The sequence below is a fragment of the Chlorocebus sabaeus genome, chromosome 11, assembly GCF_047675955.1.
Source record: "Chlorocebus sabaeus isolate Y175 chromosome 11, mChlSab1.0.hap1, whole genome shotgun sequence".
In the NCBI taxonomy this organism is placed as follows: Eukaryota; Metazoa; Chordata; class Mammalia; order Primates; family Cercopithecidae; genus Chlorocebus; species Chlorocebus sabaeus.
In genome coordinates, this window is record NC_132914.1 from 29,233,631 (window position 1) to 29,250,346 (window position 16,716).

Consider the following 16,716-nt stretch of genomic DNA (forward strand, 5'->3'; position numbering starts at 1 on the left):
GCCCAGGCTGGTCTCTAACTCCTGGACTCAAGTGATCTGTCCATCTTAGCCTCTCAAAGTGTTGGATTTACATGTGTGAGCCACCTTGTACAGCCTCAAAAAAACTATAATTATGATTTGTAAGAGAGAGAAAAGAACCAAATAACTGCAACAAAAATGCCCACTTCAGAAAGGGAGAATGATGAAATAAATAGCAGTGATTGGTCAGTAGTAAATACAAAGTATTTCTGGACAAAAAGAGCAAGGATTCCTTTCTCCAAGGGTGGAACAATTTCGTCGATTAGTTGCTCTAGCAGTCCATGATTCTTTTCTGTAGGGGTGTCTCCTTTGTTAGAAAAGGTGTAATTTGGTATTTTTTCTAGAGTACAGTTCAAGAGTATGCATTAAAATATAAAACTTGCTCAATCTTCAGCCTGTTAATATGGTTTCTAGGAGTTTCTCATAAGGCTATAATTGTAAAGTTTCACAAAGATGCATGCACAAAAATAAACATTTTTTAAAGTGAAAAATTGGAAACAACATAAAGGTCTTCAAAAAGGAGAATGGCAAAATATATGTAAAATTTAACAAAACAAAACGAATAATGCTATACCATAGAGTTCCAAAAGGTTACAGAATAATATTTATATATAAATTCATTATATAAAATATTTAATAAACAGCTCTCCAGAAGGATGTTTGCCTAAATGCTATCAGTGATTTTCTTTGGGTAATGGGACACTGGGAAATTTTCACTTCTTTATATTTTTTATAATGAGCATATATCAGTTTTACAAAAATCAAAATACATTTTATTGAAGCATGTGGGTTTTGAGTAGCCTCTTGTGAATTATTTGTTTGCTTTACAAATTATCTGTGTTTAATTTTAAGATCTAAATTTTGGCTGGGCATGGTGGCTCATGCCTGTAATCCCAGCACTTTGGTGGGAAGCTGAGGTGGAAAGATCACGTGAATCCAGGAGTTCAATTCCAGCCTGGTCAACATAGAGGAGGGAGGGAGGGAAAGAAGAAGGGAGGGAAAGAAAAAGAAAAAAGAAAAGAAAGAAAGGAGAAATTTTCCCCTTGCCATTATCTTTCTGAATCATCTGTCTCAATACCAATTGCAATTTGTTCAGGAAATCATCTTATTTTAATAATAATAGTAGTCTGAAATGACCAAATTGGAAGCATAGATTAGTCTTATTCTATTACAGCAAAATCAAAATGAAGTCTTACTTGACATACTGATTACATTATGTAGCTTTTATTTACTATAGGTAATAACGAGGTATAATGTACTGGGCTGCTTTTAGTATTAGATAATTACTACTACTGATAATGATTATATAGGATATGATTATTGTTGAAATAATTAAAGACCTAGTAACGTACCTAGGCTCTCTAAGTCTCAGCTGACTCATCTGAAAATGAGAAGAATGTGGACGAATACAGCAGTTTGTTGTGAGAGTTTAATGTGGTACTACTACATGTAAAGCACTTTCAACAGTGCCTAGAACCTCAGAAGTGCTGTTATTATCTGTACGTTTGAGAAAAGCCAGTAACCCAGTTGTATTTTCTCAAGTGAATCTGTGATTTTACTTAGGTTATATTTTATGTAGGATGTTTCTTTCAAACAGTAATTTCAGGTTTCTTAAACAAGTTCAAAAATTGTCTTCTATTGTAGGATACTGTCAGAATTAAGAAATGACATTCAGGAATGAATTTTATAAACATTACAGTGTCATTTTAACTAATGTACCCTCTTTAAATTTAGTTTTTATTGGACCAGTTAGGGAATTTAGCCCACTTATAACAAATCACTTAGTGATTTATATTAGTTTCACTTTGCTAACATTACCAGTTCTTTTTAAGCAATATTTGTGTTCTAAGTTATTAATAACTCCAAAAATTTTATTATATATTTTAATTCTAAACATTTTTGTTTTATTTGTGTTATGTTTACCTCTTCCCAAGTCTAAATTGAATATTTTCAGTCTCATATAATTTTTTATCATTTTTAAGTCTAATTATTTGCCTGGTATATATCTTTGCATATTTTCTCATATGTATATTTCAAATAGGATTAGGTATTGTTTCTGATCCTATGAAATTCTGTGTGCATCTAGATTTACATGGAATACAAAATTAAAGTCTATTGTTAATACTTATACATTAATTCTGTGGTAAGTCTACTCATTTTGTTAATTAGCTGCCTTACATAATTTCATATAGTACTCATAATTTCTGAGTCATGTAATGATTTATATCACAGTTTGGATTTGTTTTTAAGGAAAAAACATCTTTCATGTGATTTTACTTATTCTCTTGAAAAACAGATGAGAAGTAGCATAATTAAAAACAAGAATAACAGACTATCTTAAGTAGACATGGACTGCTTGGTCACTTACTCTCAATATAGACTCTCTCCCTAAAAATGTTTTAAATAAGAACAACTATAAAAGATATAAATCTATTTTAAAATATTGGGTGTCAAATGAGTTCATATTTAAAGGAGGCTTGGATATAAATAGCATTCCAAATCTGAGAAAATATCTTACTTGCCTTTAATAACTTAATGAAAAATATATGAGTAGCAATACATATTTTTTAGTTTTGATTCCACATCAGTGCACTGTTCTGGAACAGTATTTGGCTCATGGCTATTGGAGATACTGAGGCTGCAAAAGTTGAATATTCTCAGAAAGCTCTATTCAAACATCAAGCACTTGGTCCATGATAACTAGTTGATATGTGAGCTTTTTCTGTAGCACATCAAAATAAAAATAGATACATTAACTTTATACACATTTATATTACCTGTTACATAGTATTTCTTGGACTCATTTCATAGATTTAGTTTTTGAATCTGTGGTAAAATCTTGAGGTGACAACAATTAATAAATCTTTCAATTTTTTTAACAATGCCTTACCAGGAACGCAAATAATCTATGATGATAGTTGTTCATCAAGCAGATATTTTACGTTTCTCAGTTATCATCTAATTGCTTCATTGCTTCTGTTGCTGCAAGCTAATAATAATCACTTTAGTGAGTAATTTTTCTAAACTTAATTTTGGAAAAGACATCATTTTCTGATTAATTTTTCAATTTTGACTAGTTGTTCTTAAGTTATATTTCTTGTCATATACTCTGTTGAACTTGGGGCTAGGAAATGTATCTTGGCTGATTATAGAAAGGTGATTTTAGTGATTTTTTTCTCCTAAGCCTTCATTTTAGAGAACTTCTCATTTTTTCCTTTTGTAATTACTTCGATATTTCTGGACAAATGAATTCTACCAGCTACTCTCCTTGTTGATAGATCATCTGCCTCAGAGCCATAATATAATTTGCTTATCATTCCTTGTAGCATCAGAGGCTCCTTGAAATGCTAGATACAGAGAAGGAACTGTTAAAAGAAAAAATAAAGGAAGCTTTGATTCAGCATTCTCAAGAACAGAAGGTAATACTTTCACTGTGCTCAGAGTGTAGAAAGAATGTGTTCTGTTACCTCAAATAATACGTTTAATGTCTTTCCAACTGCCTTATCATTTGACAGGAAATATTGGAGAAATGTTTGGAGGAAGAAAGGCAAAGAAATAAAGAGGCATTAGTATCCGCTGCAAAGGTATTTCCATCTGTAATAGTGGGTTGCTTGTAAGTGGAAATTAAAAAACTGAATATATTAATAGTATGCTGAATCTTTTATATAATGTTTCATTCCATAAAAATCAACATTTTTTTATTTACTTTTAAACTTAAGATATGACTACTTATATTCTTATTAAATTCACATCACACAATATAATGGTAGCATTGAAATGCTTTACAATATAGGTTATTAGTTACTTGTTATAAAGAACATATATGTTGGGACACTAATATCCACCTGCGATTTGTTGGATCTAATTAGAGGTTGTGTGTGCATCTGTGTATCAAGGTAAGTAATTTTTAAAGCCAAGTTTAAAATAACTCATCTAAATCATGTATTCATAGATATAAAATATACACACACCAACAAATACACTTTTAACACTTACTTTTGAGGTTTAGATTTAAAATTAAATTTAGCAAACAAATATTGAATGTCTCATATCTATGTATCACTATGCCAGGGTTAAATTTAAGGGTGACTATGATTTTGTCTTTTTCTTAAATAATTTATAATCAGATAAGAAAAATATTATTTATATACCAAGAGGGCAAGGAGGAATGCATTAAATTATTATGAGTATGTACATCATATGTCTATGTCTTAGAAGTTTTTAAACAATAAATTACTTTTGAATTCAGCCTGAAATGATGGCTAGCATTCTGAACAGAGTTTGAATTTTATTCCATAGGGTAAAGGAGACATATTGACATTTTAAAAACATGTTTGTGATGTAATGGTAATTGACATTAACTTTTGGGAAATTAGAGGCAACAAAAGCTAGAGGCAGGGAAAGAATTCATAGAATGCATCAGAAGTCTGGCTACGAGATAGTGAGTGGTAGAAACAGACCAGTAGTAGTAGTTTGGAAAGGAAAGAAATAGGCAAATTCTGGAAATATGGAGAAGATGGAGTCAACATATATGTTTGATGTGAATAATAGAAGGTGGCCAAGTTGTATACTGCTAGAGTATAGATTTAAGAACAAAATGGAAAGTAGCAGTCTTTCTTTGGAATAGAGTTTGAAGTGATTTAAAGCAAAAAGTCGAATTTTAGAAAATTTGTATCTGTTTTCCAATATGTATGTTCCTGATGAGATTTATGGTAACATTAACAAACATGATTTTAAAATTTTGGTACAAAGAAATGTGTCAGCATCTGAAGAAGACATGTAACTCAATAAATCAATATTTTTCCCATAAAAATGTTAAAAATTATGTATCGATAAATGATTCATTCAGAGTACAAGAAAGGACCGTAATATAATAACATGAAAATTTCATTTGACATAATTTTATTTTCATTATGCCAACTAACCTTTAAGAACTAGTCCTTGTCAAGTTCTGATGTGAAATCATCAAGAATATCTACAGTTATCTAAACTGGCTACTAAATACTCAATTTTTCCTACTACCTATCTGTGTGAGACTGGGTTTTCTTTATATACTTCAACTAAAAAACACCATTACAGATTTCACACAGAAGGGAGAAATAGGAATTAATTTAGCTGTCTTGTATGAAGTCAGATATTAAAGAGGTTTAAAGACACATACAGTGGAATTTTCCTTTTTTAATTTTGGAAAGCAGTTATTTTTCATAAAATATATTAATATCAATGCAGTTAATGATATTAATTTTAAATGAATTAATTTTATTTTTTCTTGAATTTCTAATATGGTATGTATTAATACATATTATCAACATAAACAAAATCTCTTTGATATACTCAATAATTTTAAGATTGTAAAGGGATCCTTAGACTATATAGTTTGAAATCTGCTACTTCACTCTAAGACCTGATTTCTTTGAAGATTAGAAATGCCATGGAAATTAAGTAGGAATATTTGTATAAAAAAGAATAATAGATTTTATTTTATAGCAGTTATTTACTATGCATAAAAACAGCAATGTGAGAACTAAACACTATAGGATGAAAGTTTTTTTATCTTAAGTTAACCAAGTCTGTCTTACTCACGAAATCATTATGCAGTCAATCTTTCAAATTTGTTCTGGTCTTTATTTATTTTGAAGCTTGAAAAAGAAGCAATGAAGGATGCAGTTTTAAAAGCCATAGAAGAAGAAAGAAAAAATTTGGAAAAAGCCCATGCTGAAGAAAGGGAATTATGGAAGACAAAACATGCAAAAGATCAAGAAAAAGTATCTCAGGAAATTCAAAAAGCTATACAAGAACAAAGAAAAATAAGTCAGGTTAGTAATATTAACTGTTTGTAAATATTTTTTTTCTCATTTTTCTCAAAATGAAGTACCCTTACTCTTTTATTTTACTTAAAACAACCTTAGTAGATATTTATGACTTTTTAATTTTTAATTTTCATTTTGATGTTAATATTTTGAATTAATCATTTTTAATATTTTAATGTGCTTTCATCTTTCTGATATTGAAAACTTAGTAACTGACCATTTTACCCTTTTACTTTGTTTTCTAAAAGGTCAAAACAAAATTTATGTTTAGTAATTGCAAATACATTAAACTTTGTGTTATTTTTCCTTTTCTCATACATAGAGGCAAACACACACGCACACATGCACACAAACTCAATCAATACAAAATAATATATTTGTGTAGAAAACAATTTGATTCAATTAATTTATAATTCTAATTTGTAAATCTCTATACCTATGGTTGGTAACAATAATTAATGAAACCTCACAAATATTCCCTATAGTCTCATAAAGATACATAATGATCAACAGGTGTGGCCTACATGCAAAATAACTTTTGATTGTTTATCTGAACAATTAAAAACACTACCTTAGTTTGTTTTTCTGTTATTGAATTTGCACAGTCCTATTTTATAATTAGTCTTTTCATATATATATATAGGCAGAAGTACTTAAATAAATCTTCCCTTAAGTATCAAAAGCAAAAGAAGTCGGTTTCTCATGCTTAAACTGTTAAATATACTACAATTTTTCATTCACATTATAAATGCAGCTAAAATGACTAACCTTTCAGATCAACCCAGATTTTTTTATGACTCATTAATTTTAATGAAGCCTTAAAAAGCTCAGAGTTTTTAATACCCCAGATAAAAGTTACATTTTTTAAAGATGTCACTTGTTTATTCTCAGGAACACACAGTTACCCATTTATTACAAAAATTAAACATCTGAGGTAGCATCTGTGGTAAGATAACAGTACTACAGTAGCAGATCTTTTTTTTCTTGCATTTTTTCACTAAAGCAGTATTACCTTTTAATTCTTACTATAATCTATCAATAAATGTATATTGAGTACTTATTGCATATAAAATGTTTGTCACTTCAGTTGGTTGGAATTTCATGCCAGTAAGGTCAAGTTCATTGGCTAAGTTCTTATTTCGGAGAGTTTATTTAAATTTGTTTTATGACCCCAAACATTCCTGTAACCTCACGTAGATGTGGGCCATTCATCCCTTAAATTGGGTAAGAAGGCATGAAAAAATCAGCACATATTCATCATCCTAATGGAAAAATATATATCTTAAATAGCACACTTCTCTGCTGATTTGTCAAGAGTCTACAAGAAACTTGCAGTATATGATCCACTACTTTGAAATTTGTCCTCTGTAGGTTCAGAATATGGTGAAGACAATCTAAACATGTCTTGAATAAATTACATTAATTTCCTTACACATGTTTGCACGTTTTGCTAGAAAGTCTCTGCCAAGTTAAATTATATATCTCTGTATCATTTGGGTGGATTTCAGGACATTTATTTCTTTGTTTGGAACATTGTTCCTTATTTATTTTTCTTGACTCTGTATGTTGATTTCTATCCATTAGAAATAACAGCTACCTCTCACAGTCTTCATTGACTGGCCTTGTACTGGTGAAGAACCACACCAGTCAACCTGATCAGAGATTTTGTGGGCCTCTCAAACCTTTATGCTAATCCATGCTGCTGTGTTTGTTGTTGGCACCCCAAAGCTGTCTAAAGTACATGGTGTTCCAGTGCTCACAGATAGGTGAGACAGAAGCCAGTCTCCCAGGAGCCCCTGGAAAAATTAGAACTTTGGACATGTAGTCCAACTCTTTCCCTCCCCAGGGAGAAGCTGCAATCTGAGGTTTTTTGCCCTGTTTCTTGGACTGAGCAGCGGGGTGGGCTATAGCAACTGTTTGCTTGTTAATTTAATCCACCATCTTTGTTCTCATTGGCCCCTAGGCATCAGTAGTATGCCAGGTCCTGTTACTGCTCTGAGATAGGTAAGACAGAAGCGGATAACCTGGGCAGTTTCTAGGAAGGTTGCTTGGACATGTAATCCAACTTTCTCCCCACCAGAGAAGTTGAGAGCTGTGGATTTCCTTTGGATCATATGGCACTGTATTGGGTATAGGGATTGTGGTGAGAGTTAGGTCTTGAGTTTTCCTACCAGTTTCAATGTAGTTGGTTTCATGCTTGCCCAGGGTGAAGGACCCTCTCAATTTGTGTCTGAATTTTCCACCAAGGGTATTTGTGCATGCATCGTTGTTAATTGAGTGTGTCCATGGAAGGACAAAGGATCCAGGGTTTTCCTGTTTCACCTCTTGTTGACATCATCTGGTATTTTAATATTTTTCTAAATTCCCAAGGTAAAGGAAAAAGTAAATTAATAATGTATCTGATTATAATCATTAAACAAAATGAAAATTATGCTAGTTGTAAAATACCAGCTTCAAGAAAAATAAGCATGTAGGAAACGTGCAGTAAATATCCTTGAAGGGTACACTTCCCAGAAGATGCTTTTAATGACTTAATTGTATTTGTCCAAAATTTTCAAATAAGTTTATAGATGGCATTTATTAATTAATCATATTAGTTTCCTAGGAAAAACCAATTGGAAAAACTAATATATTACTACAGAGTGGTTTGTATAAAGTCCCATGAGTTTAATTAATTGCCCTAAATTAGTTTTGTTGCAAGAATAGAAATATAATTTATAAATAGACTTTACCCCTTGGCTGCTAGTGATAGGAATCTGAAATACTGCCTCTTCATTCTGTGCATATCCTGGAGGATTTTAACTATGAGTTTCACATTAATAATTAATGTCCTTGTTACTTCTTTTAGGAAAATCCCTCAAATAAAGGGCATTACAAAAGCTGACAGATCATTATCTGATAACAATAAGGGAAACAATAATAGTTCCCCATATTCAAGTTTCATTAAGTTGCATTTATTCTAAGCAAATATATTAAGCTAGTTTAGCTAAAAAGGTATTTTTATTTATTTTTGTTTTTGTTTTTTTTAGCTTTGCCTGCAGAAAATAGTAGCAGTAAGATAATAGCAGAACTGGTGGTGGTGGAAATGGCAATAATTAACAATGTTGGCTTATTAATTCAATTCTAAGTGCTGAGCACTTTTCTAATTTGTTTTAGATGTTTCATCTCAATTCCTCACAACCACCTTATGAAGTAGGTACTATTATTGTCCCCTTTGATAGAGATGGGGAGACTAAAGCTTACAGAGATTATGTAACTTGTTTTAGGCCATGTGACTTTTCTTTAGAAGAGTCAGCAGGCAGTATTCAAGTTCAGGCAGCCTAACTCCTGAGGCCTTGTAATTTGCCACTATTCGATTCTATCTCCCTGTGTTCTCATCTTAGTATAAAGTACAGATTTATGTCATTTATCATTTAATATTTGAAATGATCCTAGGAAATTATCAGATAAGTTCTATAGGCGAAACTTTAAGAAGATGTTACTTTTATGTATTCATCCATTCTGTAACATTTATGGCGCCTCTGCCATGTATTGGCACTGTTAGACGTTTCTGACACACAACATTAAGCAAGATAGACAAGGCCCCTGTGCTTTCATAGAGCTAACATTCAAGTTGGAAAAGAGCTATGATACGCAAGATAATGCCATGTGGTGCTGTGGGCTAGGAAGAAGAAATTCGGGGTTATATATGTAGCTGATAATGGTTGTAGGGGATTTCTTTAGACAATATAGTTAGGAAAGAAGCCAAACTCAGTAAATTTTCATTTCATATAATTCAATTTATATGAGATTCTAGAGAAGACAAAAGTGATATGAGAGAAGACACATAAGTACTTACAATATCTGGGGGCAGGGGAATTTTTTGAGGGCGATGATAATGTTTTATATCTTGATTGTGATAGCGCTTCTCTTTGGCAAAACTTACCAAATTACACACTTAATATTCGTGAAAATTATATGTAAGTAATACCTTAATAGAGCTGATTTTAAAAAACAAATGACTTTCAGAATAACTGGATGGATGGTGATTTTGGATGTAATTTCATTTACTGAGGTGAGAAAAGGTTAAGTTTCATGGGGTTAAAAAATCTAATTTGTGGCCGGGCGCGGTGGCTCAAGCCTGTAATCCCAGCACTTTGGGAGGCCGAGATGGGCGGATCACGAGGTCAGGAGATCAAGACCATCCTGGCTAACACGGTGAAACCCCGTCTCTACTAAAAAATACAAAAAAACTAGCTGGGCAGGGTGTCCGGTGCCTGTAGTCCCAGCTACTCCAGAGGCTGAGGCAAGAGAATAGCGTAAACCCGGGAGGCAGAGCTTGCAGTGAGCTGAGATCTGGCCACTGCACTCCAGCCTGGGCGACAGAGCGAGACTCCATCTCAAAAAAAAAAAAAAAAATCTAATTTGTGTGTATTAAATGTGTGATGCTTATTCATGAGCCTAGAGGAAATGTTGAGTAGGCAGTTAGAAATATAGACATGGAATTCAGGGGAGTTGTCAGGGCTGGAAATAGAAATTTTGGATTAATAAGCATATAGTTGTTATTTAAAACCAAATAAATAAAAAGGAAATATTTTCTGGATAGGGTTTTATGACATTCTTTTATGGATTGTGTCCATCTTCTACCTAGAAAGAATATGGCCACTTTAGATTAATGAGTAATACTGTAAATAGTTTCACACATAACAGTTGTACTTCAGATGAAATAATGAAAGTGTTAAACTTATTGGTGCTGTCTGTGTCACCCTGTAACCCATGATTGAGTAGCCAGGCATTCATCCAGACTTTCTAGGAAGCTCAGGTCACCACTATGAACAGCAGCTTCTGCCACTCTCTACTGAGCCCCTGCCTAGATGCAGAGGCCAGTGCTCATTCTGTCTGGCAGCTAGTTGGGATACATAGAGCCTGAAGAGGCCCTCTCCAGGGACCTACAAACTGTTCTGAGTATTAACTGAAGGGACTGACTTTTTAAAAACTTGGAAGCCATTTTTAAATTCTAAGGTGTAGGTCACTTCACAGCACTTGAATGTTCTTTTAAAGAAAACTAAAACCATAATTAACAGCAATTAATATATTTCTTTGTCTGCTAAGTCACAGTAGAAATTAGGAAATGATCTAGTATGGCAACGCAAAAACATTGTGTAACATAAGCCACCTAAATTATTACTGAGAAATGAAAAGGGAAAAATCAGCTTCTGCTTTAGAATTTACCTCTGGATTTCCTCTCTGCTAGTACTGGATTTACTGAGGAGATAAATGTTAAACTGTGACAGAAAACCGAGTACCTAAGGATTGTGGTAGATAATTCTCAGAATTTATTTGAGAGATGTTTTCCTTTGGCCTTGATCGCAAGTTAAGACTAAGTCTTAGTATTGATTGTAGATTGTACATTTTTTCTGAGATACTAAAAGAAAATTTATGACCTTGGCTTATTGATTTTCATATTAAATTAATTCTGAGTCACTTAAAAGTCTTTGTTAAGTAACAGAAAGGACGTTTGTTATTGACACCAAAGTAGGCAAAAAGAGGATAGTCATTAATTTTGCTGTTCTAGCAAAGTCCTGTAAAAGAACTCTAGTGCATACAGACACTGAAACGATGTCTGACGTTGGAAGCTCTTCATAATAGTTTATAACCACAGCCACTGTAATTTGGGGTTATGTTTTCCCCAGAAGCCACAGACATTACAATCAGTGGTTAAATTTTCCTTAAGAAATTTAGTACTGCCACCTGACCCCTCTTTGAAAAAAGGAAATAGCATTTCTATTTTAGCTTAGCAGGCTAGTTTCACAACCCTGAAGTTTTTCTGTGCTGACTTCTTTAGTTTTGATTCATTCATTCATTTTTAAGTTTTTATTTACAATACTTTGATAGTAACCTAGTTGATAATAAAATCATAATGACATTTTAAATTATCAAATGTATCATATCTATAGAGAAATGATACCTTTTCATCCAAGTCCTTTCTTCCTTCTATTATATTTTTCTTCAGTTATAGTCATTCAGTGAGATGTCTGTAACACATCTGCCAAGTTCTCCAGTCCAAAGAATGAGAATTCATCCTAGATTTTCCCTTTTGTCCTCATTTGCATATCTTTTTTATTTTATTTTATTTTATTTTATTTTATTTTGAGATGGAGTCTCACTCTGTCTCCCAGGCTGGAGTGCAGTGGTGCCATCTTAGCTCACTGCAACCTCCACCTCCTGGCTTCAAGTGATTCTTCTGCCTCAGCCTCCCGAATAGCTACAACTACAGGCGCACGCCGCCATGCCTGGCTAATTTTTGTATTTTTAGTAGAGACAGGGTTTCACCATATTGGCTAGACTGGTCTCAACTACTGACCTTGTAATCCGCCCACCTCACATGTTTTTAATTATCAGAACCTTTCCATTTTACCTGAAAAATAATCCTTAAACATATGCACTTACTTCAAACCTGTTATCTTTGTCTCAGTTAATATTTTTATTGCTTACCTTACCTCCTATATAGACTTCTTTACCTCCAGTTTTGTGCCTTTTCAACTTGGAGCAAAAAATGGATGTCATTCTCCCACTTGAAATTCTTCAGTGCCTCCCTGTAGCCTGTAAGATAAAAGTTCAAACGACTTAGCATAAAACATACATCTTTCATTGATCTGGTCTTTACCTGTCTAACTCATCTTCTGCTGCTCTGTTTCACATTTCATGCTTTTAGAAGCAAATGGCTGGTACTTATAGTGTGCTATTTTATGGTCTTGGGCCTTGGTTCATACTGCACCATCAGCCTAGAATCCCATTGCTTCCTGCCTAGCAAAACCCACTCTTATTTCATAATTCACCATTTTTTACCCTCCATAAAATTTTTATTTCCTCCTTGCAGATTAAATCAAGAGCCCCTCTTGAGCATTCAGTATATAACTATACTACTGCTCAGCCATACTATTATAAAAAGACCTATGTCTTCTCCAATAGATTACCTTGAAGGAAAGAGCTGAATCTTAACAAACTGCAATAGATTTAATATATAGGACCAGCACTTTCAGCTCACTAAATGGGATTGATAATACCTGCTTTGCCTAGTTGTTGTGAGGCCCTTAGAAACAAGTCAAAAAAGAAAGATAATAGATTAGTGAAAAAGCTTAGAAACCATAAATAGCATGCAAATATTAGGTGGTATTGTGACAAAGCAGGAAACCTTGTCATATACTATTAAAGGAGGTGAAGCGTTTAGCCTTGAAAAGAAAGAAAAAGACACATTATTCACATATTTGCATGCATATATACTTTTATATGTGTGAATGTATATACTTTATGTATGTATACTTTATGTGTTAAAGTATATATGCACATACTATATATACACATACAAAAGTATATATACTATGTATTTATTATATTTTAAGGAGACATACTAATCTTTAAAAAATCAACTGGGTCTCCAACAACACAATTTGGCTCTTAGAGTTTTGGTAGCTTTTAATTGGAACATTTTACCAAGATTAGCGTTATTTAAAATAGTGCTTTGGATGTTATTATCCCCTTTTTGAAGAAGTATTCATCACACTGTCATTTGGATGCCAAACTGAACTGATTCTTATTATTGTTACTCAATGAAAAACTTGGAAAATACTCTGAGAGGTCAAGGATAATTACTTTCAGCTTCAGAAAAATGTTTTCTTTGAACAACTAGTGTGTGTTTGCGCTACAGTGATGAATGGCTGCATGAATACAAGTAGAATTTTTAGGTCATAGTAAAGTAGTACACTCTCTTTCACTGGTCAAATAGAAGCATTACATTTAATTATACCATTCATATACATTAAAAAGATGCCATGTTTTCAAAGAGACATTTCCAAATCAGAATGAGAATGTCTTAGACATTTGTTTGTACCTCCTCAGCATCTATTCCTCCGTTCCCAATGTGATAGTTTATTTTTTAGCGATGTGGTTTAGAGGAAATTTAACCTACTTTCTAATTTACATATAGGTACTTGTTGATCTAGGCTTATAATTGTTTTCCATCCCCAAGGATGGATACATAATTTGAGCCAAGCTCTTCAGACGCAGTTTGAGGACTTGCCTCCTCAGGTATATAAACTCTGTTTTTCACAGTAAGAAAATGAGAAAATCTTTAAAGCTGTTAGTAATTGTCTTGGGACCATATATGTAGAACTTTTGAGAAAATAGAAACAACATCATTGGCAGAACTAAGAACTGAAGAAATTGGTATCCCGATCACATTGTTTGCATGCTAGATGGAGCCCACACTAAAGTTCTTTCATGTTCTCTCATGAGACTGTAACTTTCTTTTTTTTCCCTTCAAGTCAATTTGTGCTGAATTTTCTGTTACTTGTGATCAAAAGAATTTTAACCGATTGTCAAATAAATGTGCTAAGGGGTAAAGAGGGTTAGATTTGAGTCCTAGCTTGTGACTCATGTAATTTTGACCAAGTTTTAAAAATGTATGAGGCTCCACTTTCAGATCTCTAAATGGGATTGATAATACCTGCTTTGCCTAGTTGTTGTGAGGCCCTTAGAAACAAGTCAAAAAAGAAAGATAATAGATTAGTGAAAAAGCTTAGAAACCATAAATAGCATGCAAATATTAGGTGGTATTGTGATAAAGTAGGAAACCTTGTCACATACTGTTGAAGGAGTTGAAGTGTTTAGCCTTGAAAAGAAAAAAAGATAAAGCCACATTCTTCACATATTTGCATGCATATATACTTTTATATGTATGTGTGTATATACTTTATATATGTATACTATATGTTTATGCATAAAAAATATATATACATATACTGTATATACACATGTGTATGTGTATACTTTTATACATATTTCTTCCTCTTTAGTTATATATCTATAGATATATCTATATATTATATAGGTGTATATATTGTTATATATCTATATATTATATATTATATGACATATTTTATATATTATATATATATCTATAGATGTGTGTGTGTGTGTATATATATTTTTTAACTTAGCTGAGGAGGGACAAATTAGAGGAAGTAGGTGAAAATTTTTAGCTCACTGCTGTCTTTTGTCTCTTAACCATGGGGATACATTCCGAGAAATGTGTCACTGGGAGATTTTGTAATGCAGATCTCATGGATTGTACTTCTAGAAACGTAGGTGATATAGCTTACCACACACTTAGGTTATTTAGGTATAGTCTGTTGCTCCTAGGCTACAAACCAATACAGCATGTTACTGTACTGAGTACTATAGGCAGTTGTAACACAATGGTAAGTGCGTATCTAAACAAAAAAAGACAATAGTAAAAATACCTATTATAATCTTAAGAGAGCAATGTTGCATACACAGTCTCTCAATGACAAAAATATCATCATACAGTGTATGACTGTACAAGCTGAAATTATGAAATCACAATTGATCTAGAAAAATGTGCATCGTTATATCCAGGATTAAAAAGATGGATTGGGTGGAAGGTTGAAGAATGTGTGTATTAAAGAATATAATCTCTACTGTTCTTTCTACACTATGGATATCATTTCTATTCCTGTATTATAGGTGCAGGGCAAATTCCTACTTCACAGATTTGTACCCAATTACTAATATTTCACAAATTTATCATTTTATAATTTAATTCTAAAAAGTTCTTTGTTTCTGAAATAATTACTGTAAAATCCTTTTACAATACATTTAAAATACTTATATTGTTGTTTTATAAGCTTATAAATTTGGTTAAGTAGCCTAAGTATTCTAAATTTCAGGATATACATGCCTCTGAAAATCATCCTGAGGATCAAATGATAATATACCTGACCATTTTGTTAACTTTTAACCCAAAAATGTAAAGCATGACTTTTATATTTTTATTTTAATACTTTTTATATTTAATTCATTTACCTGTTTGTCTTTCACACACATCTTTGTTGGGTCACAGAATCTTCAGTACCACTAAATTGCTAATAAGGCAGCATAAATTCATTTCATTTACTTAGCACAGTGCCTGGAACATAGTATGGGTTGTTCTTGCTTATTATTACCATGTTATTTACTGATGTAATTTTCATACCTAGCATAGTGCCATGCTTAATAAGCAGCAGGTAAACAGATGGTTACTGATGATTACCAAATGCTGTAGTTTTCCAAACTGTGTATCAAGAGGTGGGTGCTGCAAAGAATTCATAAGAATGCTGAAGGTTTTGTTTTTGTTTTTGTTTTTGTTTTTGTTTTTAACCAGAAGGTAATGCAGCAGTACTTGAGCTCTTGAAACCAGATGAACTACCAGCTTGTCAATATTTGTTTATGTTATGTTTCTTTCTCTTTTATTATATCTTTGTGAAGCTGACATTTTGGATGCTGCTGAGATAAAAAGCAAGTACTATGCAAAAACCAATGTGGAACAGAACACCAGAGTGTTATTATCCCATCTTATTCCAAGGGTTAAGAAGTTTTGCAATGCATGCTATGTACAAAATTCTCATGAGTAAGGAACTATAGTTAAGGATGAAATAAAAATAGTTTCCTTTCAATTTTTATATATTATCTTTTCAAATGGCTAAGTTATCACCTACCTAATTAATCTATGGAACAACTAGGTATTTCTTTTGGCCTAGTAGGAGCATGAAAAAAATTGCTGAAACAGCAAGAGAGCCATAAACTAAGACAGTTGTGAGAAGCTATAATCTAGTGTGTACCCATAGAATAAGTTGCTCTGGGAGACACAAAAAATGTAATAAGTAGTCTCTACTCTTAAGTAGGTTTTCTTTGAATTGGGGAAACAAATTCACATGTTCATTACGATGAACTGTGCATCTGTAGTCTGTACCAGATACTATAGTTGTATTCTAGTTATAAAGACTATGCTGTGTCATAAATATAGTCTGTGGATTCAAAGGGATGTCAAGTTGGTAAGATGGACAAGTAA

At 32.6% G+C, this 16,716-nt stretch overlaps 1 protein-coding gene across 12 annotated transcripts in view; it reads left to right on the top strand.

Moving 5' to 3' along the window:
- The window catches only part of CCDC91 (coiled-coil domain containing 91), a 362,694-nt gene that overhangs the window by 268,603 nt on the left and 77,375 nt on the right, over positions 1-16,716 (top strand). For all 12 annotated transcript variants that reach the window (XM_007968045.3, XM_007968054.3, XM_037990234.2 and 9 more), the window contains 3 exons: positions 3,345-3,437; positions 3,534-3,602; positions 5,658-5,834. In XM_007968045.3, the coding sequence (XP_007966236.2) occupies positions 3,345-3,437; positions 3,534-3,602; positions 5,658-5,834 (339 nt within the window). The remainder of the gene's footprint in view (positions 1-3,344; positions 3,438-3,533; positions 3,603-5,657; positions 5,835-16,716) is intronic.